Source organism: Antechinus flavipes, chromosome 2 (assembly GCF_016432865.1).
Source record: "Antechinus flavipes isolate AdamAnt ecotype Samford, QLD, Australia chromosome 2, AdamAnt_v2, whole genome shotgun sequence".
Classification (NCBI taxonomy): Eukaryota; Metazoa; Chordata; class Mammalia; order Dasyuromorphia; family Dasyuridae; genus Antechinus; species Antechinus flavipes.
In genome coordinates, this window is record NC_067399.1 from 315151762 (window position 1) to 315179491 (window position 27730).

General features: G+C 38.8%; 2 protein-coding genes across 3 annotated transcripts in view; one reads left to right on the top strand and one right to left on the bottom strand.

Moving 5' to 3' along the window:
- Window positions 1-2853: 2853 nt before the first annotated feature.
- Window positions 2854-24157, bottom strand: GSTZ1 (glutathione S-transferase zeta 1). 2 transcript variants are annotated; one of them, XM_051977520.1, is made up of 9 exons: window positions 24051-24157; window positions 19430-19481; window positions 14753-14820; window positions 13105-13185; window positions 12548-12676; window positions 6011-6089; window positions 5321-5373; window positions 4740-4789; window positions 2854-3228 (listed from the first exon to the last, which is right to left on the bottom strand). In XM_051977520.1, the coding sequence occupies exons 1-9, from the start codon at window positions 24063-24065 to the stop codon at window positions 3102-3104; spliced, it is 654 nt and encodes a 217-aa protein (XP_051833480.1). In that variant the 5' UTR covers window positions 24066-24157; the 3' UTR covers window positions 2854-3101. The 2 variants fall into 2 exon arrangements, with proteins under 2 accessions (XP_051833480.1, XP_051833479.1); XM_051977519.1 differs by lacking the exon at window positions 24051-24157 and adding an exon at window positions 20665-20707.
- Window positions 24158-24259: 102 nt separating this feature from the next.
- The window catches only part of POMT2 (protein O-mannosyltransferase 2), a 43962-nt gene continuing 40491 nt past the window's right edge, over window positions 24260-27730 (top strand). The window contains exons 1-2 of the mRNA XM_051977518.1: window positions 24260-24755; window positions 25921-26005. Coding sequence (XP_051833478.1) covers window positions 24496-24755; window positions 25921-26005 — 345 coding nt within the window. The 5' untranslated portion in view covers window positions 24260-24495. The remainder of the gene's footprint in view (window positions 24756-25920; window positions 26006-27730) is intronic.

Sequence of the window (27730 nt, forward strand, 5' to 3'; positions counted from 1 at the left end):
TGCTTTGTTTTGTTTTGTTTGGGAGTGAGGGAACAGGAAGGGAGAAAAGAAGGGGATGTTTCTAGTCCTGTGATTCCACTGTTGAGGTTCAAGGAGGACTCCCAAAATATTAGGGCTCCAGACCAGCATTGTGAGGTATTGCAAAAGAACTTGCAGGCTCCGACCCATCTCCAAAGCTAAGTTCCAAAAGAAATTAGCAAAGAACCAGGAGCAAGAAGATAAATTTGTAGGAAAAAGTTATAGAAATGAGGTGCTTCATGTCATTGATATGCTAATTTTATGGCTTAGAGATGGAGTTGAGGAGTCTGGATCTGACTTTGTAGACAGGTGCAGTACCCATAGTTCTCTGGGCAGCCCTCTTGAAGATATGTTTTTAGGCCTGAAACGTCCCCAGATCAAATGGCAGATACCCAATTTTATTCTGTGCTTGTGTCAACTTTAAGCCCCTTTAAGCACTTCCTTTTGGAAGACAAGATTTTGCATTTGGAATGCAAGGTTTTTATAAGGGTGAATGTTGGAAAATTATCCATGCATAGGTTTTGAAAATAAAAAACTTTAGTTAAAAACAAAAAAAACAAAAACCAAAAAACTTTAAACAATTCATTATGTTGCTCATTAGTCTCAGAAACCCTGTTATTTCTGACCAACAGGCTGTTATATGACAGCCAACAAGATTTGCTGGCTCAGCATACTAGTCATATAGTGTAAACTGAGGCAGGATAGCCCAGGGGAAGAAATATATTATTTCTTACTACATCACTCCCAAGGCCAGATGGCCTTAGGGTTATTGCTACATCCTTCCTAAGGATTGCATCACATCACCACTGCTATGAGAATCTCCCTCTTTCCACTCAGAGAACAGATCTACAATGCATCTTAATTTCTAGTCACAGAGAGGTACCCGGAAAAAAGAGGGTTTACCTTTGATCCAGTAGTGTTTGTACTGGACTTATATCACAAAGAGATACTAAAGAAGGGAAAGGGACCTGTATGTGCCAAAATGTTTGTACTGGCAAGAAACTGGAAACTGAATGAATGCCCATCAGTTGGAGAATGGCTAAATAAATTATGGTATATGAATGTTATGGAATATTATTGTTGTGTAAGAAATGATCAGCAGGAGGATTTCAGAGAGGCCTGGAGAGACTTACATGAACTGATGTGAGTGAAGTAATTAGAACAAGAGAACTTTGTACATGGCAACAGCAATATTATGTGGTGATGAATTCTGATGGACAGGGCTCTCTTCAACAATGAGATGATTGAGGATTGTGGGAAATGAATATGGGTCACAACATAACATTTTCACTTTTTGTTGTTATTTGCTTGCATTTTGTTTTCTTTCTCATTTTTTTCCTTTTTGAGTTGATTTTTATTGCGCAGCATATTTGTAGAAATATGCATAGAAGAATTGCACATGTTTAACATATATTGGATTACTTGCTGTATGGGAGAAGAGAGGGAAAAAATTTAGAACACAAGGTTTTGCAAGGGTGAATATTGAAAAAATTTTTTTCATATATATTATTTTTTTTTGCTGGGGCAATTGGAGTTAAGTGACTTGTAGGGTCACATAGCTAGGAAGTGTTAAGTGTCTATGGTCAAATTTGAACTCAGGTCCTCCTGACTTCAGGGCTGGTGCTCTATTCACTTCACCAACTAGGTGCCTCTTTTTTCATATATTTCAAAAATAAAAAGCTTTAATTAAAAAAAAAAAGAATGAGGGTTTAGATAACTGCCCTACAGTCTGTGTCAGAAGCAGATTTTGAACTCAGATCCTTCATTCTTCAAGGATGGCCCTCTATCTGCTACGTTATGCTCTCTCTCGCCAGGAGAAAATAAACATTTAACACAAATCTCTGAATCCTCTGCCCCCAAACCAGTCTCTGACAGGTAAAGCCAGGAAATAAAATGTTCAATGATATTTTTGGAAAAAAGGAAAAGATTATGGTTCCTATTACTTCAATTTGTCCCCTCTCTATCCTCATAAACTTGGTGATACTTTTAAGAAAAGGCATAAGAAGTGTTTGTAATAAAGTAGGAGTGATACTTGCTGTCCAAATTGAAAGATGAAACTCAGAATGTTTAAGAGATTTCTTAGGAGTCCCATATATTTGAAAAGTAGTTGAACCTAGGCTAAAAAATTTTTTTACCAGTGTTCCTGCTAAAAGAAAAAGGGCTGCTGGAACTAAGGGGAGAACCATAAACCAGGGATGGGGTTGGATATTCCAGACTTGAAATTTCTCATCATGGTGGAATGACTGATATCAGATGGTAGGGACTGGAGCTTTGCTGGAAGAACTTGTAACAAGGGCTTTGAAGCAATGAGCAAGGGCCATATATGCTCACATGTGTGGGGGTACATTGAGATTACTAGTTCGCTCCTAGGATTTTCAGTTAGCTTTTACCAGGGTCTTCTCCCCCACTCTTGCAAATCAGAAATGCAGATAGGTGCTAGCATCTCATCCCTCTTTTATAAGCGTAGCCTTTACCAAAGGGTGTGCTTAGAGCTCCAAACTGGGAGATATAATTGTGAAATATTTAGTGTGAACATGCATGCCTCAGAAATCAGCAAATGCTTAGGAATCAAGGGTTTGTTTTTCATTTTGTTGATTGCCTAGCCTTCAGTGATAGAGAAATAGCTAATGATGCAAATTAAACCTAAATGTGTTGTGCTTACATTTTCCCCTTAGAGAGTCAGTTGTTAAAGCATATTACTGGCTCTACCAATTTCCAATTTACCCATGAGGTAGCATTCCATATTGTAGGTTCTTGAGGTTTACTAAGTTCTCGGTTCCTACCTCCTACTTCTGGTTATCCTGACTGAAATTAAGCTATACTGAGGCAAAAAGCTCTGAGGACATTCAATTTATTGGTAAGGCTAGCTCCTCTGCAAACCATAAAACTCTGGATGAGGATAGACAGGTGATTTTTCCTGACAAAAGAGGGAGCATCCAAAAAAAAAAAAAAAAATAGATGGCAGAGTCACAGAAGGGGAGAGAACAACATGATTGGTTATAAAATCAGACGTATCATTGATGTGGAAGACAATATGATTGCAGCTCACATCTCAGTTATCCCTAATATGAAAATGCCGGGATTTAGGCCTGAAATTCTGGAGGGGTGTCAGGCTGCCGGGAAGGGTGGCTCACTTGGAAAGCCTCCATGGTAAGCAAGGTCTTGTTGATGCGGTTGATGGTGGGGAACGAGGAAAGGTCCACCTTAAACCTGCAATATGAATGTAAGTCATTGAGCAGAGGCCGGGCTTTCAGCAAGGAAACAGTGAACTTGAGAAGCATAGAGAGGCCAGTTTGGATATTCATTTAACTAGGCAGGGAAGTTGCTATGAGGTAAAAAGAAAGCAGCTGGATAATGCAATTGCTAAAGTGCCAGAAAGACTCATCTTCATGAGTTCAAATCCAGCCTCAGACCCTTACTAACCATATATATAACCCTGGAAACTTGTCACTTTACCCTATTTGCCTGTTTCTTCATCTGTAAAATGAACTGGAGAAGGAAATGGCAAATCACTCTAGTATCTTTGAAAAGAAAACCCAAATGGGGTAATAAAGAATTGGACATGACTGAAAATAACTAAAAAACAACAAAAAACAGAAGTAGAAATTGCAAAAGCAATAGGGAATCAGTGCAGTGTCATTTGGTCCATCCTGTCTGATTTTATGAGTTATCTTTTGATATCTTACCTTTTTACTAGGGATTCTTAACCTGGGGCAATGAACTTAAATTTTTTTAAAAATAATTTTATTTTGATATAATTGGCTTTTCTTGTCATTTTATGCTTTAAAAAATTATGTTGAGGAGCTTCATTGACTTTATTGATTTGCTAAAGGGGTTCACAATACAAAAAAGGTTTAGAACCACTGCTGTAGATAAAACCTAAGATCCTTGGGATCAGGAACTGTCTAGTATTCCTTTAGGTCAGGAGTGGGGAACATCTAGCTTCTGGAATAATTTGCCATGGCAACCATGGGAGATGAAGAATGGAAAAGTAGGGACAACTGCCTCCCACTGCTTATATCATTCATTGAGATGAATGATATAAATATCTAAATACCCTTGGCAGAAAAAAAATCCCTCCTCCCACCTCCCACTCTGCTCTAATGGAGCCCTGCATATAACTGAAGCTCAATTGATACTGGCTGTATTGGGGTAACAGGAGAGGAATGCATGGGGCTGGAAGGCTGGGCCTTGGTCTATCTGTTTTCTGGAGATAATTAAGGGGCTCTTTGCTGATAATGAATACCTGTAGAAAGTCTACAAATACTTGCTGGTGAGTTTTCCTGTTGAGGGTTAGGATGAGGGCATCCTCATTTTCCCATGAGCAGAAGCCAAGGGTTACTCTGCAGTGATTGGGAGATCATTTCATTGGATCTTTCAGGTAAGGGAAAGTGGAGTTCCATTATAGAAATAGATAAAATGAGATGCTACCAGTGTGACTTATACAAAAGAGAGTAGGGGAAAGGTAGTTGCTTATGTATGGAGAAGGATCTCTATGGCAGTGGTTCCCCAACTTTTGTTCTCAATATCTTTATACTATTACAAATTATTGAGAATCTGTCTAAAGAGTTTTTGTTTATGTTGGTTACATTTATAGCATTTACCATATTAGAAATAACAACTAATTTTCAATTTGTAGAACTTCTAAAAGGGTTTCAGATCCACACTTTGAGAACCACTGCTCTATGATATGTGGAAGAGAGGAAAGGGTTCTCACTTACCTCTCAGCATTGGCCACCTGAGGTGCTAGGCATAAGTCAGCCATGGAGATCTGCAGAGAAAGGTCAGATTTGGTCCCAGTCCAGGATCCTTGACCACATACTAAATGGGTTCTGACTATCTCTGGCAACTTCAGTAAAGTAATCATGCATTGTGTTCTTTCTCTCTCAAGCCTGAAAAATCCCATTCTTTGCCCCAAAGCCTCTATCTATAGTAGCCACCAAGGCTTAATAAATCAAGGGCTTTTTACTGACATCTCTAGTTGGGATTCTTTACTTGCCACTGTCCTGCTTTGAAGACACTGGTCCCAAGAGCAGAGTTAGGAAGCTCGATTGGCTACCCTATTTGAAGATGTTAGTCTCAGGTGAATTGTGAGGAGCTAACTTGACTTCACTAGTATCCTTCCTTCATCCTTGCCCTGCACTTCCCACTTTTGGTGTCACCAGTTAAACCAAAAGCCTTTCCTTTTAGGCTTTTCTCTAAAAATGCCAATAAAGGGCCTATTGCTTTCAGCATTGATTGGCTTGGCTAATTCTTCCATGAAGTCCAGTTAGTTGTAGCAACGAAGAATGATGGTCCCTACCTCATTTCCCACGCAGTACTTCCCTGCTGTACTCTGCAGAACATGTTCTAGAGCTGTGAAAAGAAGAAAATAAAAATAAGAACTCTTTGGCCCTTATTCCATGTACAGAATGAAGAAGGAAGCTTAACATCATTACCCTTAGGTCTCAGCTTCTTCTGCAAAGTGGGGATATTAGCATCTGTGCCTGAGATGGGATTTTTTGGGGTAGGTAGGTAAGCTTGAACCTGCTTTTTGGAGGAAAGGTAAGGGAGAGGATACTGGAGATTTCAGAACAAATCAGAGGGAAGATGTTTCCTATTTTTCCCACTTGCAATGAGTAAAGCACAAGATAGTATTCTTCTATTATAATCTTTGCTTTGACTTCAATCTCTTAGATATAATTTTCAGGAAAAGCCACAGACTTAAGTGGCCCATAAAGGGAAAACCAAGCAACACCAAAGGTCTGAGATTTGATCACTGGTTTGGGATTAATAGTCCTCATTAAGCTATTTGGTCACTAGTTCAGCCCATCTCTTTCCCAACTGCTAGCCCCGCAGTCCCTCCATCTCTCAGCCTATTGTACCATTATCACTACAGAAACTGGAAGTGATGGTAACAGTTCGTGAAAGCAGCACTGGGGGAGCAGGGCCAGTTTTCTGAAATTCCAGGATCAGCGACTTGGAATGAGGGCAGAAAAAGATGGAAACCCACCTCCAAAGCCAGAGTTGATGACTGCTTGTGCCCACGCCAGCTGGGTCTCTTGGCCCACTTTCTTTAGGACAGAGAGGTTCTGATAAGCCAAAGGAAATTCACTGGTCAGGTTTAGAAGCCTTGCTGATCCTGCCAACTCAGCACCAACCCTTTCTTTAGCAATCCACAATTCCCCATAAGGGTGAGAAGGTCTGCTCTGTGAAGAGCCTGGTTTCTCAAGGTTTCGGGGATAAGTGAAGATGTTGGTCCCTGGGTCTTCTTCTGACTGCCTAAAATGCTGGAGGCTAGAAGCCCCTCACAACCCACCAGGAGGGGAAGAGAAAGGCCAAGGGCTGGGTGTTCTTGCAGGTGTGGCTCTAGTCATGGACTAAGGACGAAGGCCAGGAAGAAGAGGGACTAAGTAGCATACACCCTGGGAGATTACAGAATTGTTGTTCTTGTACTTTATATAGAGATGAGGGCAGAAGCCAACTCTGGTAACTGGTACTCTGAAGCCAGATCTTAGCCCTGGACCATCACAAAATGATGGGGGAAAGAAATGGCTTGTGGAATGTTATCCACAGGTCTGCTGAGCCCACAGCTGATGAATGGAACAATTCCCAATTAAAGACTGTTCAAGAAAAAGAAGGTGGATATTGAAGAACCCATAGAAGACTAATGAGAGTCAGGCATTGAGGCAGATAAGCTTAATATCAGTCACTCCATTCAGATCATCAGCATCAGTGGCACCCAGACTCCAGAGGAGGCAAGACTATAAAAGGCCTAACTATCCACAGGGCCAGAAGGGACTGGTCTGAGCACAAAATCTCAATACAAGAGCTGAGGTGAAAAATTAGGAAATAGGAAAAATATCCCCATTGAATACAATAAATATTATGAGTTAAGGGAAGCCCAAAAGAGAAGAGATTAAGTCTCAAGTACTACTACAAGTAGAGGGGGATATGTTTAGCCACAAGTTCTACAAAGAGAGACTGGAAGAAATTAATGAATGATTAAAATAAAAGAAGTTATAAATGATATTAGAGTTGACAAAGAAGAGGCAGAAAAGAACATGCATAATTTAGAGCAGAATGTAGAAAACCTCACCCAAATAGGAGACTCTCTGAAAAACAGAATGAAGTAAACAGAACTGAATAATATCATGAGATAAGAAACCTTAAAACAAAGTCCAAAGACAGAAAAAATAACAATGTATGTATCATAAAACAAATGGCCATGAAAACTTAAGAATCACTGAACTCTATGCTAAAATTGTATCTTGTTCTGGTCTCCCCAACCATCTCTCCCCTTCCAGTCAGTATGATAAGCAAATTTGTAAGCCAATAGTAGGAAATAAAATTGCAAATGGGAATCTGGAAGTCATGTACAAGCTGATCCTAAAATCAAAGAAGTAAAATTTACAAACTGTATCATATATTAACAGAAACTCACATGCTGGTCAAATGTGCTGAATTAGCAGATGCCATCTAGACATTGCTGTCAGAGTTGTGGGTTCTTTGATATGAAATTCTAGACTTCCACAGTTGAGACCAACAGAACATCAAATGGTGCCGATAATTTTGAGATGAGATGGACATATTAACTTTAAAGTTTTACTAATAAATCAGACATAATTTGGATATGTTAATGAACTAACTTCAAGGTGACACAGACAAGAGAAAGTCAGTTTCCCTCAAAAACCCCTGTAAAAATGAGACCACAAACTCCTGCCTCCCAAGCATTCTTTCATCTCCATCAAGGCTATGACACTGAGTCTATTCCTATCCCCTCTCCCTTCTACCTGGCTCCCTTCACCATTCTTTCTCCTGCTATCTGCTTCTATATTCTTTCGCCACTTGTCTCTGCTGTGGTGTTTACCCCCATACCTCTATGGCTAAAGTATGATTGTCATCCTGTTTCCCCTTGCCAGTCATGTTACTAGCAAGTATTTGAAGAACTAGTCCTGCCGGTACCTATTTAATAATTTCATAAATAAATTATAAACTCAGACTCCTTGAAATCGAGCACCAAACAAAAAACCTTGACACCATAATTCAAGAAATAATAAAAGGACTGCCCAGATCTATTGTACCAAGTAACATTCACTAATCACTTCCAAGGGAAAACCTAAACTTTAACACTAAGCAATGTAACAGAGAACTTCCAGTCAAAGAAAAAAAAATGCTGCAAGCAGCCAGAAAGAAAGCATTCAAGTACTAAGGAGCCACAGGTCCTACTACACTTAGCTACAGCTTCTTAAAAGGAGAGAAAATCTTGGAATATATTACAAAAGTAAAAGCTAAAGATTTTACAACAACAAATTTTCTCTGCAAAATTGAAGATAATCCTATAGAAGCAAAAATGTCCCTTAATAGAATACAAACATTCTGACAATTTTTGAGGAAAAGAACACTGAGAAAAAACTCTGAAATGGAAACAAAAAGATTAAAAGAAGCCTAGAAAGATATTTAAGCTACTAGAAGGGGCTAAATAATGAGAAAAGTACCTACATTCTAATAGAGAAGAGACAAGTATCCTGTTAGAATCCTAGGTCTTCAAAGGCCCCAGAAGAAGTTAAATGATAAAAATATGGGGCCTTCATATGGTTATGTTCTGTTTTGTTGGTTTTTCAAAAGTAAAAAAAAAAGGAAGGGGATAAGGAATATACAAGGGAACAAATGAGGAAAAAGAAGGAGGAATATATATTTTTTGGTAAATAGGATACCTGAGAAAAGTATTTAAACATGGAAGAAGGGGTGGGGAGAGGGTAAATATGTTGACTCAATTCATATCTGAACTGTATAATAGGGACACAAACACAGAGTATGGCGTAGAAACACATTAAATTCAATAGGCAAATAAATGAGAACAAGAAAAGGGGAAATGGGATAAAGAATTGAGAGTAGGATTGTAAAGGGAGTGGACATGAGCAAAATAAACTTCAGCTTCAGAAAGTTATTTATAAAGGGAAGATTAAAAAAAAAGTAGAAGAACCAGAGATCAGAGTCAACCAATAAATCCTTAGCCAATTGGAGTTTTCTCAACAAAGGAATAATACCAATAAGAAAAAAAATGAAAAAAAGAGAAATCACAACAAATGAATAAAGGAAATTACTCAAAACTATTTTTGCCTAAAAATATACCATCAAAACCAATAATTTAAATCAGGGATCCTCAAACTACGGCTGTGGTCCAGACACAGCAGCTGAGGATGTTTATCCCCCTCACCCAGGGCTATGAAGTTTCTTTATTTAAAGGCGCACAAAACAAAGTTTTGTTTTTACAGACCCTCCAACAGTCTGAGGGACAGTGAACTGGCCCCCTATTTAAAAAGTTTGAGGACCCCGATAAATGAATGTGTCCAATTCCAAAACAGAATAGACAAGAAATGGAGAAGTGAAATAGCTTACTTTCAGAAAAAGACATTTAACAAGCTATAAAGAAACTTTCAAAAAAAATCCCCTTTGGACTAGATGGATTAACAAGTAAATTTTATCAAGAATTCAAAAGATAATTCCAGTGTCACATAAATTGTCTGAAAAAATGGGGGCAAAAAGAATCCTACCAAACTCCTAGTAAAATACAGACATGGTCCTGATACTTAAAACAAGAAGGGCAATATTAAATATCTCAAATTAATATTGATGAAAAAAATCTTGAGCAAAATAATAGCAAAGAGGCTATAACAAAGAGGCTACATTAATTTTTAAAAAATCATATGCTATGATTAGTTTGGATTTATACCAGGGTAGCAGGATTGATTTACTACAAAAATAATAAACAGAAGTTACAGGATTGTATCAGAGAGAAAGTTTTTGACAAAATAAAATATTTCTTTGTGCTAAAAATAGTAAAAAAAAATTAGAAATTAATGGAGTGCATCTTAAGAAGATAAATAATACCTAAAACCAAGAGCCTAGCATCATCTTTAATAGAGAAATGCTAGCAGCCCTTCCAATAAGAACAGGCCAAAGTAAAGATGTCCACTATCATTACTATTACTTGATAAAATGCTACCAATAAGACAAGATAAAAATATTAAAGAAATATGTATAAGCAAAGGGGAAACAAAGTTGTCACTCTTTTTTACAGATAAAACTATTGCTTTTTGCAGAAAACTCATAAGAGTCAACTAAAAATTATGAGCAACAATCAATAACTTCAGTAAAATAGTAATATATAAAAATAAACCCAGAAAGATCATGTCTTTCTATATACTACAAACAAAACCCAGCAAGAAGAGATGGAAGAAAAAAATTCATTTAAAAGAATTAGAGAATGTATAAAATATCTGGGAATTTAGAAACTAAAACAAACACAGAAATTATGCAAATACAATGAAAAACACTATTTACAAAAATACAGTCCTAAATAATTGGAGAGAGATTATCTTCTACATCACTCCAGTATATTAAAAATAATAATATCCTACTTAAGCATATTTACAGATTCAATATTGTTCCAGTTAAACTATCAGATGTTTGTTTTTATAAAACAAAACAAAAAATTTATCAGGAGGACCAAAAAAAAAAAAAGTCAAGAATATTAAGGGAAGAAATGAAAAAAATGGGAAAAAGCAGGAGCTTAATTTAAGTATTATTAGCTCTCACACTATAACACAAAGCAGTAATTATCAACACTATTTGGTACCAATTAAAAAGAGAAGTGATGATTAGCAAAGCAGATTACCTACAGAAGACCAAGAAACAAATTTAGTAGTAGACTCTTCAACAAGACCAAGGCTTTGAGCTACTGAAATTAGGACTCATTAGTCAACAAAAATTGCTAGAAAAATTGACAGAAATTGGGTTTAAACCAATATCTTATACCACACACCATAATAAGTTTCAAATGGATACATGAGTTAGCTATAAAAAGTCTTATCAGAAAACAATTAGAGAAACAGAGAATAAGCTATTAACTAATATAAATGGCTTAGAATTCTTGATCAAACAAAGGATAAAGAGGATCACAGGAGATAAGAGGAACAATTTTAATTGCATAAAATATAAGGTTTTAGCACAAACAAAATCAATGCAGTTAGAAATAGAAAGTAAACAATTAAATGGAAAAAATTATTGTGGCAAATTTTCCCAATAAAATTCTCAGGTCCAACATATAGAGAAAACTGATACAAATCTGAACAAAAGGTGATAAATGGCCAAAGTGTATGAACAAGTTGTTCTTAAGAGAAGTCTAAGTTAGCAGCAATCTTATGAAAAAAACCCCTCCAAATCATTAATAGAGAAATTAGAATTAAAATCACTCTGAAGTTCTGCCTCACATCCATCAGACTAGCCAAGATGACCAAAAAAATGATAATTGTTGGGTAGGAAGACAGGTGAACTAATGTACTGTTGGATCTTTGAAGTCCAACCATTTTGAAAATAAAGTTAGTGTTATATTTCTAAAAGCTATTAAACTATGACCCTTTGACCCAGAAATAACACTACTGGGCTTATACCCCCAAAGAGATGTGACTGAGGCAGAGTTTGAACTCAGATTTCCCTGACTAGGTTCAATACTGTATTCACTGAATCACTTAGCTCTCTACTTCTTTGTTACAAGGGAGGTTTCTCTTTTGTTTTGGTGGAGCGGCAAATTGGAGAGTGAGTGAGAGGGTAATGATATTAATACACAAAAAGGGAAGAATGCTGTGTTAAATTGGAAATAAAGAGTGTTCTAAAAGCCTTAGAGCAGTTTTAAGCTTTAAAATAAATAAATAGTATAATCAAGTTGTGTATAATGGAGACTATAGCTTCATATGCAGGCTTCTTGTTTTTCTTTGTATAAGGAAATAGTTGAGTTGATGTTTCTTAAATTCATAATCAGGAAAAAGCTTATAAAGTAATATGTAATCCTACTCTGAGCTCAGGAATAACTAGTTAGGTTGAGTCTTACTTAGAGACAATTGCAAGGAGAAGGAAAAGTCAGGGAGACTTCTTTGAAGTTTTCTGTTCACCATCACCTACATCAAGGAGCACGATCAGTCACTGAATGAGTGATTCATTCCTACCTGTGCCCACTAAAGTGAAGTACTGGGATGTAGAAAAAAGCCTTGGACTCTTGGAGTCAGAGCCCCTGACTCCTAGCCTGGAATTCTAAGATCCTGCATAAAACTCAGAACAAACCACTTCTCTGTGGCCTCTATAGCTTTGTCAAGGCTCAGTTTGTGCGCTGACTCCTGTGGACAAACTTTTCATTCTACTAGATGTTAGCTTAATTTCTCTCCTCTTCCAGTTACTAGGGATATACTTATCTGTTTACATCTTTTACCTCCACAACAGAATGTCTGGTCCTTGAGGGCAGGGACTGCCCATAATCTGGTCTTTGTTTCCTTGGGTATCACAGTGGCTTGTAGAGAGCAGGTGTTTAATAAAGGATTGGACTGGACAGGACTGGATTATATCAAGTCACAAGTTTCTCTAAAAATGTCATGATTCCATGAGGAGGTTTGAACCTGGGGCTCCTCTCCCTGTTGCCCTGGGTCTTTCCTTGGGCCATGGGCAAGTACCATGATGGGATCATGGGCCTCTGGGTGTCTTTAAAGATCTGTACCTGCAGAGGCTGAATTCCACTAGCAATGAGATCCGAGATCATGCGAACATGGGCTCTTTTCTTGGGGTCCTGCGGCAGGAGCCTGACCGGTGTCGGCCGTGTCTCTTCCAGATACTCAATGATGGCCAGCTGCAATGCACAAGGGGCAGGGATGAGAAACAAGGCAGGAAGGAGAAGGGACTTGATCCCTGGGGAGTGAAGATAACTGTTTTTCCTTTTCCTGCCTGTTCCCTACCTCTCCTCCATCCCCCTCTCCCTGCTTCCTTCCCCTGCCAAGTCTGGGTTTATTTGAAGTCCTGGGACAGTTGAGGGTCCTGGTCTACCTCTCTATAGGCTTCCTATATGTATCTGCAGAAAGAACCCTTAAAGATTTCCCATAATTCTGGCCAAAATGGCCTAGTTTCAAGTGTCTTTGAAGGAGAAAGAAGGCAGTATGATCCTCACTCAGATACCTGATTCACTGGGCCTGTGTGTATGTGGGGGAGGAGAAGGAGCAGAAAGTAAGGGGACTGGCTCCTGCTGGAACTAGGGCTGGACAGGCTGGACACAGCACTCACCGACTGGGTAAGGATAATGCCATCAATCTTCAGGGCTGGCACTTGACTCATAGGGTTCAGCGTCTTAAATTCCTTCGTAAACTGTGAAGACAACATCCCAAAGGGAAAGGGAAAACCTGGCTTAGGTTGGTGGGGAGGGACATAGCTCTGCACCCTGGTCTGGCCCGCCTTTCTACCAAATAAAAGCCAACCTCATTAATCTGTCATTCAAGGTTTTCCACAATCTGGCATATACTTCCCACAGTCCAGTAGTGAAAGAGTCCTCTCTCCCTTTTTGAGCTGGGGGTAGATATTTGATATTTGTGGCCCCAACCCTGGGCCTTAAGTAAGGCTATTGCGAAATTAGAATATTATCTGTAAAGCACTTTCAAAACCTGTTGTTTTTATTTATTTGCTGTTATTATTACTGATGCTCTCAGTTGATGTTGGATCCTATAGACAAACTAGACTACTCCCCATTTCCCAAACATGCCCTATATTTTCTCATCTCTATGCCTTGAGTGAGCCTTCCCTACTATCTTTGTCCAGTTAAATCTTTTTTTTTTTTTTTAATAGCCTTTTATTTACAGGTTATATGTATGGGTAATTTTATAGCATTGACAATTGCCAAACCTTTTGTTCCAATTTTCCCCCTCCTTCCCCCTAGATGGCAGGATGACCAGTAGATGTTAAATATATTAAAGTATAAATTAGATACACAATAAATATACATGATCAAACTGTTATTTTGCTGTACAAAAAGAATCACACTCTGAAATATTGTACAATTAGCCTGTGAAGGAAATCCAAAATGCAGGCAGGCAAAAATATAGGGATTGGGAATTCAATGTAATGGTTTTTAGTCATCTCCCAGAGTTCTTTCATTGGGCATAGCTGATTCAGTTCATTACTGCTCCATTGGAACTGATTTGGTTCATCTCATTGCTGACGATGGCCAGGTCCATCAGAATTGGTCATCATATAGTATTGTTGTTGAAGTATATAAGGATCTCTTGGCCCTGCTTGTTTCACTCAGCATCAGTTTGGGTAGGTCTCTTTAGGCCTTTCTGAAATCATCCTGTTGGTCATTTCTTACAGAACAATAATATTCCATAATATTCATATGCCACAATTTATTCAGCCATTCTCCAATTGATGTGTACAGTTAAATCTGACTCATCCTTCAAAGTCTAGCTCAAAACTCAATGCTTTTTTTGAGAATCTTACCCTGACAAAACCCTATTTCTATCTCCTTCAAAAATCTCAAAAATGCAGTGATTCAAGGTAATTCCAATAGACTTGGGATGGAAAATGCCATCTGCATCCAGAAAGAGAACTATGGAGACTGAATGTGGATCAAAGCATGGTATTTTCACTTTTTTGTTTTCTTTTTCATGATTTTTTCTCTTTTGGTCTGATTTTTCTTGCACAACATGACAAAAATGGAAATATGTTTAAAAGAACTACACATATTTAACCTAGATCAGATTACTTGCTGTCATGGGGGGAGGGGAGGTAAGAGAGGGAGAGAGAAAAATTTGAAACACAAAGTCTTACAAAAACTAATATTGAAAACTATCTTTACATGTATTTGATAAATACAACTATTGAAAAAAATTTAAAAATCTCAGCACTTCAATCAATTCCATGTTATTGTACTCTTTCTTACCTGCTGCCCCCCATCTTTTATGAGGCTAATGGGAAGGATATCATAGTCAATCCCCTTGAGAGCCAGAGCTGCAGAAGAGAAAACAAGATACATACAAAGAGAAAGCAGCTTTGTGATGACTAGGAAAGAGACTCCTGCAGAATTTTTTAGAGTTTTTCCCTTAAGCGATTAGGTCCACCACCTTCAGGAAATCTTCCAAGCTCACCACAGCACAGAGTGCTCTCTCTCTCTCTCTTTTCGATTAAGTTATTTATTGTTCAGACCAGTGCCATAAAGTGCATAAGAGTACTGAACCTGAAGTCAGGAAGACCTAAGTTTATAATCTCACCTCAGATATTACCTGAGTGACCCTGGGCAAATCAATTATCTTCAGTTGCCTTATCTGTAAAATTGGGAGAATAATAGCACCAATCTCCTAGGGCTGTTAAGAGGATAAAAGATAATGTTGGCAAAGAATTTTGCAAACCTTCAAGTGCTATATAAATGTCGTCATAGAGTTGTGGACCATAGCATGCCAAATTGTCCATGAGGTCTTCTTGACAAAGATACTGAAGTGGTTTGCTATGTCCTTCTCCAATGGAGAGTTAAGTGACTTCCAGTCATACTAAGTGTGTGAGCTGGATTTGAACTTAGATCCATCTAATTCCAGACCCAATGTTCAATGCTGCCTCCATTATCAGTCTTGTATCCCACATGAATATTAGCTGTTTCTATTACCATTCACTCAGAACTTATTTTGTGCAATACTATATGGCAGCTCTATTTGCATCTCTTACTTCTCCCTAGATCATAACCTCCCTGAGGGCAAGGACAATAATTTATTTTATTCATTCTTGTCCATCTTTTCATTTGGCTTGGAATAGTGCATTGCCTAGAACTCAGCTTCTTAAACTATGGTTCACATAACCCTATATAGGATTACCTGAATGTGGAGGTCCCAAAATTATGAGTTATTATTAATAAATGTTTGATTGAATACCTATTTTATATACCTATATCCCTGCGGTTAAGAAGCTCTGGCCTGAATTAGATGCCCCAAAATTAGGTGCTGAATGAAGGGGATGGGTATGGTTGTTTCCTAGCAAGGAATCTAAATCCTGGAATCCTAAGCCTTCCAGGTTAGGAGGGATAACTGGGGATAATGGGGAGGAAGCTAACTAGAGCACCAAAAATCAAGAGAACAAATGATCCCTCTTTTTTCATCCCCTTAGCAACAAAGAGGAAATAGAGTATTGTATAGATTCATAGAATTGGAAGGGATCAGGCTACCATCTAGCCTAGTCCTCTTCATCTGACAGATGAAGAAATTGAAGCTCCAACGGGTTAAAGTGATTTCCCCATTTGATATAGACATTTAAACTTAATTCTGTTAACTATAAACCTGTTGCTTTCTAAAGCAGCTTAAGAAGTGTTACCAACCACTCTAGGGAAGGTGCTTTTAAAATGGCAGTATTTCATCTCATCTTAGAATGTAGTATTTCTCAAAGTCTTTCTCTGATTAGGGTAATTTGCTCAGAACCCATAAATCAATATTAAAAGGAAAAAAATCAAGTCATTGGGGGAAATTCTACCCATTTTCTCACTAGTCTATCCTAGTAAAGTCTCCCAAATAGCTTGAGATATTTTTATTGTATCCAGAAACTTGTGTTTCCTGCTTTTGCCTATTTTTGAGGAGAATGCTGAACACCTCACCTTAAATAGAAAGAAAAGAGAATGGCTGACAAGGGTTTGGGAAATGGAATATCGATGTTTTGAATATATGGGAATGTAATTGTGGTAGGATGGTTGGTTGAGGGAAACTGGGAGAGGGAGATTAATATTCATCGTTTCCACATGTGTCCCAAATGGTTCACTGATGTCTCAGAAGATTAATTAAATTCTGAACCACTGGTATATTAAGTTGAAGTCAGTAGTTGCAGGATTAGGAATTGGATTCAGTTCTTTTCTAATCTGCTAATTGAATTTTTAAAAAATTGCTGCATTGAGAACTGTAACTTCCAAAATATTCTTAATTTCTTCTCATTTTTCTTTGGAACTATGCTGGAGTTTCTTAATGTAGTTCCATGCCCTCTTGAAATTGTATAGGATTCTGTGTTTCATTAGGTATTAGGGATTTTTTGGGGGTAATATTTGTCAAGTTTTCTTTGTATTATCTTTGAAGATTTAGTATTCATTGTTTCCCTTTGGATTAAGACTGCTCTGTATTGATTTATCTCTTGAAATCTTTGGTGTTTCAGCCTTTCCCCACTTCCTTATCTTTCCCCATCACTCACTTTCTGACTGGTTTCCTTTTTACTTGAGTGATTATGTTCTGATGGTAGAGTTGCAAAGCAGCATCCTTCTTCCTGCATTGAAAGATTTATAGTTCATTGGCTGTAGCCCCTGCCCTAGGTAGTATCTGATGGGAAAGACTGGCCCTACTTGGGTTTTAGTTTCCTTTCTTTCAGGGGTGATACAGCCACTCATGACAGACCCCTTTCTCCTTTCCTTTTTTGGCTGAATTGAATTAGCATCTGCCACATTTTTCAGGGTTGGGTGAGGGTGGGAAAGTGTTCCACACAGAATCTTTGCATTCTCCTGGGTCTGGGGTATAGGAACTCCCCAAATCAGCACAAACTCCCATCACTGATGAAGAATAATCCAATTCTGTTTGTTTCAGAGTGAAGGTAGGGCAGGGTGTGAAGCACCAGCAAAATCTCTGCAATAGATGAGGAAGACTCAAATATGGGTCCGAGGTACAGAGGTCCAGAATTTGGAGGCTTATCAGTCAATTAGCATATCATGTACCAGACACTGTGATCAGTTTGTCCCTGCCCAGAATGCCTCTGCATTTAAGGATTAATTTTCTCTGGTATTAATTTATCTTGTCAGAATTTGTTCTTTTTTGTCCTGTGGATTAGTTCTACATATGATATATAATTTCTTTTTGAATTTTTTTTTTTTAAAGAACTGGTGGGATGGGGAAACCCATAACCAACAATTCCCTTGATTATTATTCTTCAAAAATCTGAAGGGTTATTATGTGGAAGAGAAATGAAAGCTATTCTGTATTATTTTGGAGCAGGTTTCTTAACCTGGGGTCAGGAACTTGTAAAAAAAAATTTTTTTTAAATAACTATATGGTTTACTTTTCATTTCTATGTATTTTATGCATTTTAAAAAAATGCATTTATTCTGAAAAGAGGTCTATAAGCTTCACCAGACTGCCAAAGAGATCCATGACACTATAAAGATTAAGAACTCCTATTCTAGAGTAGAGGTGCCAAACACAGGCCTCTGTGTGATCCAAGCCAGATTAAAATATAACTGGGAAATGTTTAACCAAATAAATAAAAATACAATAAAATGTAGATGGTATTACATTTTAAAACTAAGTCAACATGTGGCCTGCAGCCATTTCCATATAAGGACTCCTGGTTTCCCCCAGGACCAGGAAATGGAAAGTTCCAGGGAAAATGATTTCCATTTAGAATAAGGAAAAACTTCTTATCACTTTTAGCTTTTGGAAAAATAAAAGTCTTTCTTCTGAAACAATGAACTCCCTGATACTGGTAATGTTCAAGCAAAGCTGGTATAACACCCAACAGGGATGTTGCAAAAGAGAATACTGAATAAAGAGGGGGGCTGGGCTTCTAAGATTTCATAATTCCTAGATTCTACCTATAAAACAGAAGGGGATTGCTATTAGGCTTAAAAAGTTGTTATTGGGCTGCTCTTTATTTGGGGGGAGGAGGGTGTGTATGCTGCTTTAGTGTCAAATGGTACTTGAAGATTTACAAATTTATTTCCATAGATTATTTCCTAGAACCTCTTTAAGCCCATTTTACAGGTAAGGTAGTGGGAAGGGATGAAATAATTTGCGAATGGTCACCCACAGCTAGTAAGTGTGAGAAATGAGATGAGAACACACCCCCTGCTGACTTCAAGCCCAGCAGAAGACAACATGGCACAAGGAGACAATAAAATACTGAAGCAACGTCTGGCTAGCTCAGCCCAGTGCACTACTCAGCTCTCCCTGGTCCCCATCCTTGCCCTTGCTCCCACTTCCAGTTCACAGTTTAATAGTGGCTCCTTTTACTGAACTCGCTCTTTTTTTTCCAACAGGCTCTGAGGGAATATAAAGAGCTCTCTCTGCAGGACACTGACCTGCCTAGTTTGATTAGTTAGCAAAATCAAGTAAGATAAGAGCCTGGCAAGGAAAGCAATAACGATAAAAGCCAGGCTCTTTTCCTGGCCCCCAGCAAGGATGGAGCTGGTAGGATGGCTAGTTCTCCTAGAATCGGTGTAACATTACTAAGGGGCTCTGGAGAGGAGGATGAGGAGAAGAATCAATTACTACAGAAAGAGAATGCCTTCTTTTCCCCATCCCTACCCCCTTTCTGTTTTTCTGTGGGAACCCATCTAAGGATTGGCAGATTGAAGGGGCTCTAGGAGAGCTGGGCTGTTGCCTCTGCCCCAAAGCAGTGCACATGAACTCTATCTTTCTCTCTTTTTTAAAAATTTAATTTAATTTTTTATTAAAGCTTTTTATTTTTGAAAATGTGTGCACGGATCATTCTTCGACATTAACTCTTGCAAAACCTGTCTTCCTCTCCTTTGCCAGATTTCCCTCATTTACTCTCCCTCCCCACTTGTAGTTTCTCCAGGAATATGGGAATGGACAGAGATCATTCTTACCTATTCGAACTCTCCAGGAACAAGAGCTTCGGAAATAAGAATAGAGGACCGGCTGAGAAGAGAAAGGTGGAGAAGTTTAATTGGGGTTTTCTGGTCTTTGTCACACAGCTTTTTCTGGGGTGAGCAGAGTCAGCTTGCTTCCTCTCCAGGTAGGGAGTGGGTCTGAAGAACAGGAGAACTGTACTGCTTTGAGAGAGGTCATTGAAAATCTTAGAGGAGTAAAGACAGCTTCCTAAAGCACACTCAGATCTTTAAGACAGATGACAAAAGGAGCAAAATGGGGACTAAGTAAATGGAGAAAAGCATAAGAAAATTAGAAAGGCAAGAAAAGGAGCCATTGGCACTTTATCTAGGGCTTTAACAGCCAAACAGATGACTTGATATTTGTCAAGTTTCTAATACAAGATAACATGGAAAAAAAAGGTCACTTTTTTTTTTTTAAACTCAGGTCCTCCTAATTCCAGGACTTTACCCACTATACTTTCTAACTGTCCCCCAGTCTTCTAATCAATCAGTTGATAAATCAGCATTTATTAAATTGGTCTTGTGTACCAGATACCATTCTTTGTTCCCTCCACACAAACTCCTTTTACTCGCTGTTAAAAGCCACACTTATATCCTTATTTTCCTCAGATGTTCCAAAGAGAATCAGAAGGAGAGGAGGCAAATATCCCAGGACTCACTTACATATGATCATTGTTCCTTTCCTTCCTCCACCCGTACTAGCTGTGGGTGACCATTTGAAAATTATTTCATTCCTTCCCACTTCCTTAATTGTAAAATGGAGATAAAGAGGTTCTAGGGGATAATCTATGGAAAGCAATTTGTAAATCTTCAAATACTACAGAAATAAGAATAAAGCAACACACACACACACACACACAATGAAATAGAGTAAGTAGAATTCAAAAAAATGAATTTGGTAATGGTCCAGTTTGAGACTGCAGGGTGGGAGATATTTTGGGGTCAGGAAAGTCTCCAGGGAGACTTGGAGGATTTGCTGCTGAGAACTTCACAAAGCAATAAAGGAGATATTTTGGGGAAGAGGTATTGGCTACAGCGTTCCTCCAATTAGGCCACAAGGCTCTGTTTCCTCCTTTTGGGGACTGTGACTTCAGTGAAATCAATCCACTCTATTTTGGGGTAGAGAGAGAAGAGGAAGGAATATGTTTCTGAAGACAGTAAAGACTGTCTTTGCTGAGAACTAAAGAGCCTGTATCTTGCTGGGACCTTACCTTCTCAGGAACTGCCATTCTGTTCCAGTGACCCTTGAACAGAGGAATTTCCCTCAAAATTTGCTTAGTGAGGGGAGGAGCTAATAAGAGGGTGGGGGGGTGCAGGAGCCAATGGAGACCATGCTGTGATTGGCCTTTGGGTCTGAGAAAGAAGGACATCCAAGGTCTCAGCTTTAGTGGGGTTTCCTTTTCCCAACATTCTCATTGGATTGCTGAATCCATTTCCTGTACAAAGTGAGTCAGCTGAAGGCACAACTATGAAGCAATGGGTCTTTTTAGCATCCCCTTCCTTATTATGGCCTTTCAGTACCTTTTCTCCCAGATCCTCAGTCCTTTTTGACTTCTAAACCATCAGATAAATTCTCTCCACTGTTAGAGCATTTATATTTTAAAACTAAATCCTAGGAAAGAAACAGTGACTGCATGTAAGGGAATTCTGGGATATTTGTCTCCTTTCCTTCTGATTTTCTTTGGAGCAACTGAGGGAAATAGGATATGTGCAGCCTGTAACAGTAAAAGGAGTTTGTGTGGAGAGAACAAAAATGGTCCCTGGTACACAGAACCAATTTAATAAATGCTGATTTATCAACTGGTTGATTAGATTAGAATATAGAAGGACTTGAGTTCAAATCCAGCTTCAGACACTTGCTAGTTGTGTGACTCTGGGTCAATCACTTAACCATTATTGCCTCCAAGAAAAAAATCCTGCAGCATCAGGGAATATTTTTGCAATTATTTTGCACCGGGGAAATGAAATAGAGTAATTAGGACTCTATGGAGACTTACTGGCCTGGTTTGAAAAATTGATGACACAGTATCCAAGCTATGGAGTCATTAGGAATGCCAGGGAAAAAAGGAAGAAAAAAAATCCTTTTTCACTGACAGAAGCAGCTGGACATGACCCTGTAGGGAAGTTCTGTAGCCAGAACTCCTATATTTGAGACTGACTGTAAATGACCCTTGGGATTTACATACAACTTTGGGATAAATGGTCATTCATTCTATGATTTCTATTCCGTTATTCTCCTTTGAATAAACTTTAGTATAGTATGAATGCATGTTTGCAAATGGGGAGTTGGTCTGAAGGGGATAGTGATGATTCTTTGTGACTCTGTATGGTGTTTTCCTTGGCAGAGATAACAGAGTACTTTGCCATTTCTTTCTCCAGTGAATTAAAGCAAACAGCAGTTAGTGACTTACTAGGGTCATAGAGATAGCATCTGAAGTTGGAGCTGAATTCAGGCCCAGCAATCTCTCCACTGAGTCACCAAACTGCCTGAAGGGTATATTAGATAGGACTATATTTTCCCAACTTTCCTGAATTCTGTGACCAGTGAATTCTGAGAAAAACTCTCAGAATAGAACAGAGTCCCTTATGTCAACAACATTTACTAAGCTCATACTACGTCCCAGACATTATGCTAAGATGTGCTTTGTTTGAGGAACCGTTAGATTAGGGTCTTGGATAGTAGAGTAAGTAAATGGAGAAAAGTATAAGAAGACTGGAAAGGTAGGAAAGGAGCCATGGCATTCTGTGAAGTGCTTTAAAAGCCAAACAGATGATCTGATATTTAAGTTTTTGACACAAGGGATTACTTTTTAAAATGTAACAAGAACAACAAGGAATGAATTTGATAGGGGCCCAATCTGAGGCATAGGGTGGGAAATGTTTTTGGGTAGGGAGTCTCCCAGGAATCACTGGAGGGTTTGCTTTTAAATAAAACTTCACATGACAATGAAAGAGATATTTTGGGGGAGAGAGATAATGTTGATTTCCTCAAATTAGGTCACATGGACCTATTCTCCTCTTTGGGGGATGTAACTTTTACTTTGCCAGGCCATTCCAATCTTGCTGTAATTTGCTATTAGAGTGGAGATTGAAGAGGCAATCCCTAAATATCTTTACCACCTGAAACGTCACCAGTAGAGTTATTCTCATGAAGTAACACTTCATGCTCTCTAATAACTCACTTGTATTTCACTTTGATAAATTTTTTAATAATGCATTTTTACAACAAAGTTGTGTTACATAATAGAAATATTTGCATTTTACAGATGAAGAAACTGGGGCTTAAGGAGCACTTATTGCTACTATGTGTTAGGCTCCAGAAATACAAAAACAAAAGTGTGAGAGTCTTGTCCTCTGGGAACTTACATTCTAATGGAGCAGATAAGTGGAGACAGGATAAAGACAGGGAAAGTGATTTCAGCAGTACAGAAAACTACGAATGCAGGTCAGCTCCCCTTCTCAGGACTTACTTGGCCAAGATCACACAGCCGATATGCATTAAAGTTAGAGTTTGAAACCAGGTCCTCTTAGTTCCAAAGCTGGCTCACTAACCATTCTACCACCCTCATTCATACAGGGAAAAATGTACTCCAAATTGTTTATCCTTCATTCTGGAAGAGGACCACGACATCTGGGAGGTGATATCACTGTGTGCAAATGAAATCTATTTATGTGAGAGAGGGCTGCCAAGGTCACCTGCCTCACTCTCCCTTCCAGAGCCAAATTGGGTCCAGAGGCCAGATATAGGATCAAGATGACTGGAGATGGCCCAGGGTGCAGTGGGAGAGCTTGGCCTTTTTAAACTAAGGTTTTGAGGCAACACCCATTCAAGTGATTAAGGCTAGGTAGCAATTGAGGCCTCTCACCTAGTCAAAAAAAAAAAAAAATCTAAATAAATCAAAGAATAGAGAGGCCTTTGTAAGGAGAGACAATATCTCTATGTCCTTGGCTGAGAATCAGGAAACCTAATTACTAGGTTTTGAAGCAGCCAATTGGATAAATCCTTGATAAAAGCCTTGGTTAAAATCCTGTGTCTGTTCTGTGCTAGCTGTGAGATCGTGGGCAAGTCTATTAACTTCTCTTGTGCCTCAGTTTCTTCATCTGCAAAATAGGTATAATAATCCTGCTTGTTTCCCAGGTTTTGAAAGGATAAAATGATATGTTTGTCACGAGTTTGCAAATTGTAAAGCGCTATAGAAATGATTATAATTAGTTCTGATTTTGTGGTTGATTCTTTTCTTTTGTCCTTGTAAGTAATCGTCTTTTTCTGGGTCTCAATGTTCCCTACCAGCGGAGGGTGCTGGGATGAGACTCCGTGTATTCGCAGCTAGATAGTTTGTTTTTTTAAGGGTGGGAGTCCTCGAAACTACATTTCCCAGGATGCACTTGGGGCTACCATAGAGTGTGTCGAAATCGCTATTCTACTTCGGAGGGACAAAAGGCGCTTTTTTGTGGCTAGCGCTAGTTCTGGGGAAGACGGGAGGTTGGGAGAGGAGCAAGATGGGAGGGAGAGAGCCAGAAGAGAGAAAGCCACCATTCTTCCCCGAGCCCCAGGCACCTAGGCCTCTCCGTTAAGCCCTCCCAGTTGTGCACAGACCTTTCCTGCCTGCATCTTGGACCCCTCTGTGCTCAAGAAACTTCACGCGTGGGATTCACCGGACAGCAAGTGCAAGCCACTTAACTTGTCTGGAACTGTTTTTTTAATCCAACCCCTTTAAACAATGTTGGATTAAATTCCTTTTATATTTTAGGGGTTTTCTTGTGCTCTTGGGAGTGGTAGTTCTCCCTACTTTTTCCTCTCATTTTCTCCTTCCTAATATGACAGAACATAAAACTACCTTTCCCATAGTGTCCCGTGCCTTACTCAAGACTTCCGGGGTGCCTGCTAAGAACTACTATTCCCACAATGCCCCACGCTTTCGACTTTGATTGGGCCAGGGGGAGGAGCTAGCAAAAGGAGAACTACATTTCCCAAGCTGCCTCGTGCTGAGGCGGGAGAAGAGAGAGGGGCTCTCTTTGGGCCTGGACAGAACCGAGGAAATATGAGTCCGGCGGCGGTGGGAGTAGGCCCGGCTGAGTCCGGGCTTCGCCTCCGTCGGGGCCGAGGCAGGATGAAGGCTCCCGGGACTGCAGTGTCAGGGCCGGAGCTTGCTGCCGGGGATGGCGGCCTATGCCCTAAGCTGACTCCACAATCGAAACCAAAGATTCCCGAGCAGGTCATGGGGTGGGTCCTGCTGGCCGCAGTCACCACGCTGGCCTTCGCCACTCGCTTCCACCGGTTGCACGAGCCGGCGCACGTCTGGTGAGAGGCCGGGACACCATGGCAACGGGGAGGGGATGAGTAGCCGTATGATTGGCTGAGCAGGTCAAGGGGGCGGGCCGTGATTGGAGGAGAGGCTTGCCAATGAAAGGATGGTTCCGCCTTATTCTACAAAAACTTTTCACCTGTTGAATGAATGAACTTTTAAGGGCTGAGACACCAGCATTCTATTCGGCTTCTCCATCTGTGTAAAATTTCTTACCTAGAAAAAGAGAACATATATTTTCTGTGTTGCTGGAATATTTTAAAACAGTGATTTGAGATTCCCCTCCCCTATTTATTAACTATCATTACATAAATTATTTAATGCATTTAGGGTTTTTCCCCCCCACAGTTTTCCATGTGCAGTAAATTTAGTTTAGTGATTTTGAGAAAGGCATTGAGTCACCTGTTTTCACCAGGTAATATCCTAAATTTTTATGCAGCTTCAGCAAAGAGATTTTTTTGCCCTTGTTCCCATATCAAGATTTCTGGGAAATAAGTTCTGGAATTGCCTTCTAGGAACAGATTGTGTTTGGTTCTCTGTTTAAATATTCAGTTGAGGGGATTAAACTGAGGAGGCTTAGAAATCTCTAATCTACTTTTACAGAAGGTTAAAAAAATGGGCTTCAGTTAGACGTTAATGCAACTTTTAAATGACAAATGAATCAAATTGCTTCTTGGTTTTGTAACTAATGTGTAATGTGAAAAATGAAGCAGGAAAGGGTAATTTAGGCAAAAAATAGCATTAATGAACCAATCTATCATTATAGGTTTGGGAATACCCATTTGTTCATTTGCTTAAAGATATAATAATTTGTAATGCAGTCTTGAATCCTAATGATGTTTGCAACCTGGAATGCTCATGTTCTATGACAAATAAAAACACATTTTATAGCATATGTGTGGGTTGTGGGTAACTTTATGCTTACAGAAACTGAATTAGTAATGGAAAATAATTAGAAAGCCATCTCATACCACTACCACCATTATCACCTTTTCTTGAACTTAAGGGGAGAAGAGAGGAAGTAAGAGAGCTGACAAGTAGAACCATCCATACTTTCATCAGTGACATGATTTATACATAACTCATTTAAAGGTATAATTGCAGGAGTTGGATAGTTTGCTATTACTACTAAGTCACCTTTTTCTTTTCTTTTTGCTTCAGTTGGGATGAAACTCATTTTGGAAAAATGGGAAGTTACTATATCAATCGTACCTTTTTCTTTGATATTCACCCACCTCTGGGAAAGGTGAGGAACTCTGATTTTTTGCTGTGTGGGCTGTGAAGTCTCTTCAATTAATTGCATGGTTGGTTGGCTATCTGGGGTAGGTACTGTGTCACATATGGTAGCCTTCAAATTATAGTGAACTAGAAAAGCCCTCTTGTCATCTCCATGCCCTTACTGCCACCCTGATCTGTAATTCCCAGGCATTATATCAAGCAAAATTTTCTTTCTGAGAATCTGTGGGTTTGGTTTTCTTTTCCTGCTTTTTAAAGTAGAAAAAGGAAAAAAAAATTGTGAAATACTTCAGCTTGATTTGGGGTTGGACCTTGAATCAAGGCTAACTTGCCAAGATAGTACTCTTCCTACTCAAAATATATTCCCCTCATAAAACCCTGGTATTTTTTCTTCATTCACTTTGTCTTACTACCCTAAAATTTTGGCATCTAGAGAATCATTCAGTTTTCAAGTCGGTTTATAAAATTGCAAACAAGTATGTGAGGGTTAAGGATTTAGGCTAAGGGTTTACCTGTTATTTACATATTTGTGTAAATTAGTTGTCAGATTTTCTTTTCCCAGTAGCTAGCCTGTATTGAAATAATGGAAGTTTTGATTTGGGTAGAGGGAAAGGGAAGGTAAATTTGAATAACTGTACTACTTTGCATTAGGATTATGGCAAAATTAAATATAGTATACAGTGTAGACTTTAGAACAGCATGGGAGAGGACTAAGAGGAAAGGGAACAAACATTTATTAAGCATCTACTGTGTACCAGGTATGGTGCTAAACTTGTTATAAGTAGTATCTCATTTGATGAAGGGCATAAGAGGAACATGGTAGTGGTGGTGTAAGCCTGAAAGTAGAAGGCTATAGGAAGTGGGATATTGTCAAAGACATACTTTAAAAATTTTGTTTTAAACAGGACTATAATTAGAGTGGGGCTAGCTTATCTGCTTGCACTTCCGACTGCTGCAAGAAACTACGATGACCATTTAGAATAAAATAGAAAATTGCCAGGTGGTGGCAGACTTGGGGTGTGCTCTTCCCTTGACTTCTCCTAACCCTAGAGAAGTCATAGATTATGATACACTCAACTGAAGATATGATTTTGAGAGTTTGCATCAAGCTCAAAAATTCTTGGTAATTATAGCTATCTGTAATTACTTCTAAGAAGGGAGAAGACAAGAAATTTTTTTTTTCTCGTATTCTATTCCCAGGGACCTAGAATTCAGGCAGCTACTGTTTAGGACACTGTTTCTAGAGAAATAATAAATTCATAGTTCCTGATTTTGTTAGAAACTTTTGTAATGCAACAATAGGAACGTAAACTATTCCACCTATATTTCTTTTAAATCCCCTGTAGCACTTAGCAGAGGAATGGACACACCTGGATATGAAGTAAATACTGAATTTATTGCACCTTGGAATCTCTTGCTGCAAAATCTTTCAGATTGAGATAGTATCTTAGCCGTTAAACTGTTATTTAGACCTAAATACTTCTTCAAAGTTGTTTTTTTTTTTTCTGTTCAGATTTAACTTCAATGAATCCATGAGCATTCCCAATGTTTTGTGTTTCTCTTATCCGTACCTTCCCATATTATGTAATCTTTTCTGGTCCCATAAATCCTTTGGTTGGAGGGTGGCAGTGGTATCTATTTAGTGTCTTATGACCTTCCTAAAGATCCCTTGACATTATTTGAGTATCCATATAACACATAGACTCTTCATCAGTCTTATCTTGCTCTTGCTTTA

Excerpts from the sequence above, each read along its gene's own strand:
- GSTZ1 (XM_051977519.1), bottom strand. Across the intron at positions 12,677-13,104 it reads GCATTATCCTTACCCAGTCG|CTGGCCATCATTGAGTATCT; the intron begins GTGAGTGCTGTG and ends TGTGCATTGCAG. Across the intron at positions 5,374-6,010 it reads CATCAACTCTGGCTTTGGAG|CTCTAGAACATGTTCTGCAG; the intron begins GTGGGTTTCCAT and ends TTCTTTTCACAG.